A 1,810-nucleotide genomic window follows, 5' to 3' on the forward strand; every position below is an offset into this window, starting at 1 on the left:
ATGTTTGAACACAGAGTGTAAAAAGTCAGAAGGAATGTCACTGAGCATTTTGTTTGATGCACCAATGACTCTGCCAGTTCACCATGAGAGTATTGTCTGCAGTGCTCAGACTCACTATGACTCTATGCAAAAGGGTAGAAGGGAGCACAGGAAGTATAGAAAGGCAGCAATGATAGCCAAAAGTGCATTCATGATACATGCATGTACCTCATGCTACATTGATAGAAGCTGTATTTTTAAACATGTAAAATGTAAAACTAAAAATCTGACACAGAAGTAGGTTCAGATGCATTTAAATAATCGTAATCATCTTCACTATGTGTGAGAAGAAATTATTCCATTACTTCTTATGTTAACTTTATTCTCTAGAAATAAATGTGAGAGAGGACCACAGCACACAGTATGGCTGTGTAGTATGAAATTTGCTTCCCCATCACGTCTCAGGTTCAATCGCATTTGGTGGTATCATGGGCAAGTGTCTTCTACTAAAGCCCCAGGCCAACTGAGGTCTTGTGAGTGGATGTGGTAAATGGTAACTGAGAATAGCCATCATATATGTTTGTGTGTTTTTGTGTTGCTCTTGTCTTGCTTTGGCATCGCTTGACAATTGTAAGCAAGTGTTATCATGCAAGTGGTGACTTTTGTTTCCAATCCTCTGAGACATGGCTGGTCATGGGGAAATATTTTCTTGTTTGGAAACAAGCGAGGGTCAGTGACAGAAAATCCACCTCAAATCCTGTCTGACTCATGTGAGCATGGGAAAATGAACATCAAATGATGATGATATTCTCTCAAGCTGAACAGTGTTCTCAAAGATTAACGTGGATATCTTAAGGTAAAGAAGAAAATATAGTAATATATTAAAGACTGCAATAACTACATTGTTTCATACAAAAGATAATTGGTTATAACAAACTACATTCAAAAGAACTTCGTTAAATTTAACAAATCATCTTTTATATTTTATAAAATGTAAGGTAATATTTTTGTCTTCTCCTCAGGTATTGCCAATCCTAATTGTACATTAGGTCACTTAATGAAAGCCCTTTTTATTAATGAAGCTTTTATGAGTAAAGTAAGTACTTTGACTTCATTTTGGTGTGTGTTGTATACTTAATTATATAAGTAATCATTTGTCTGTGGAGGTGCAATAGCCCAATGGTTAGGGCAGCGGACACGCGGTCGGAGGATCACGGTTTCGATTCCCAGACCGGGCGTTGTGTGTGTTTATTGTGCGAAAACACCTCAAGCTCTACGAGGCCCCAGCAGGGGGTGGTGGCGACCCGTGTTGTACTCTTTCGCCCCAACTTTCTCTCACTCTTTCTTCCTGTTTCTTGAGTAAAGCTGCGATGGACTGGCTAGGCTTTAAAAGGGCGCATAAATAATGAAAATAAAAAAATAAAAATCATTTGTCTAGAAAAATTTTGGGAATAGGAATTAACACTGTTATAGCACAAGTCTAACAAAGAAAACCAAGTTTCATGATAAGTTTTATTAGATAGAGTGTAAGTATCTTGAGAGAAAAGCTGAACATTAGAAGCATCAGTTGTGGCGTGCAAGAGAGACGATTGCGCTGGTATGGACATGTGGTGAGAATGGAGGAGGATAGCTGCGTGAAAAAGTGCCACACCCTAACAGTTGAGGGAACCCGTGGAAGAGGTAGGCCCAGGAAGACCTGGGCTGAGGTGGTGAGGCAAGACCTTCGTACATTGGGCCTCACCGAGGCGATGACTACGGACCGAGACCTTTGGAAATGTGCTGTGCGTGAGAAGACCCGGCAAGCCAAGTAAGATCGTTGCCATTGCCCCTG

General features: G+C 40.2%; 1 protein-coding gene across 1 annotated transcript in view; it reads left to right on the forward strand.

Annotated features, from left to right (window-relative positions):
• Positions 1-1,810, forward strand: part of LOC106872186 (DDB1- and CUL4-associated factor 1) — a 49,928-nt gene that overhangs the window by 10,799 nt on the left and 37,319 nt on the right. The window contains exon 3 of the mRNA XM_014919084.2: positions 1,002-1,075. Within this exon, the coding sequence (XP_014774570.1) occupies positions 1,002-1,075 (74 nt within the window). The remainder of the gene's footprint in view (positions 1-1,001; positions 1,076-1,810) is intronic.

Source organism: Octopus bimaculoides, chromosome 4 (assembly GCF_001194135.2).
Source record: "Octopus bimaculoides isolate UCB-OBI-ISO-001 chromosome 4, ASM119413v2, whole genome shotgun sequence".
NCBI classification, from domain to species: Eukaryota; Metazoa; Mollusca; class Cephalopoda; order Octopoda; family Octopodidae; genus Octopus; species Octopus bimaculoides.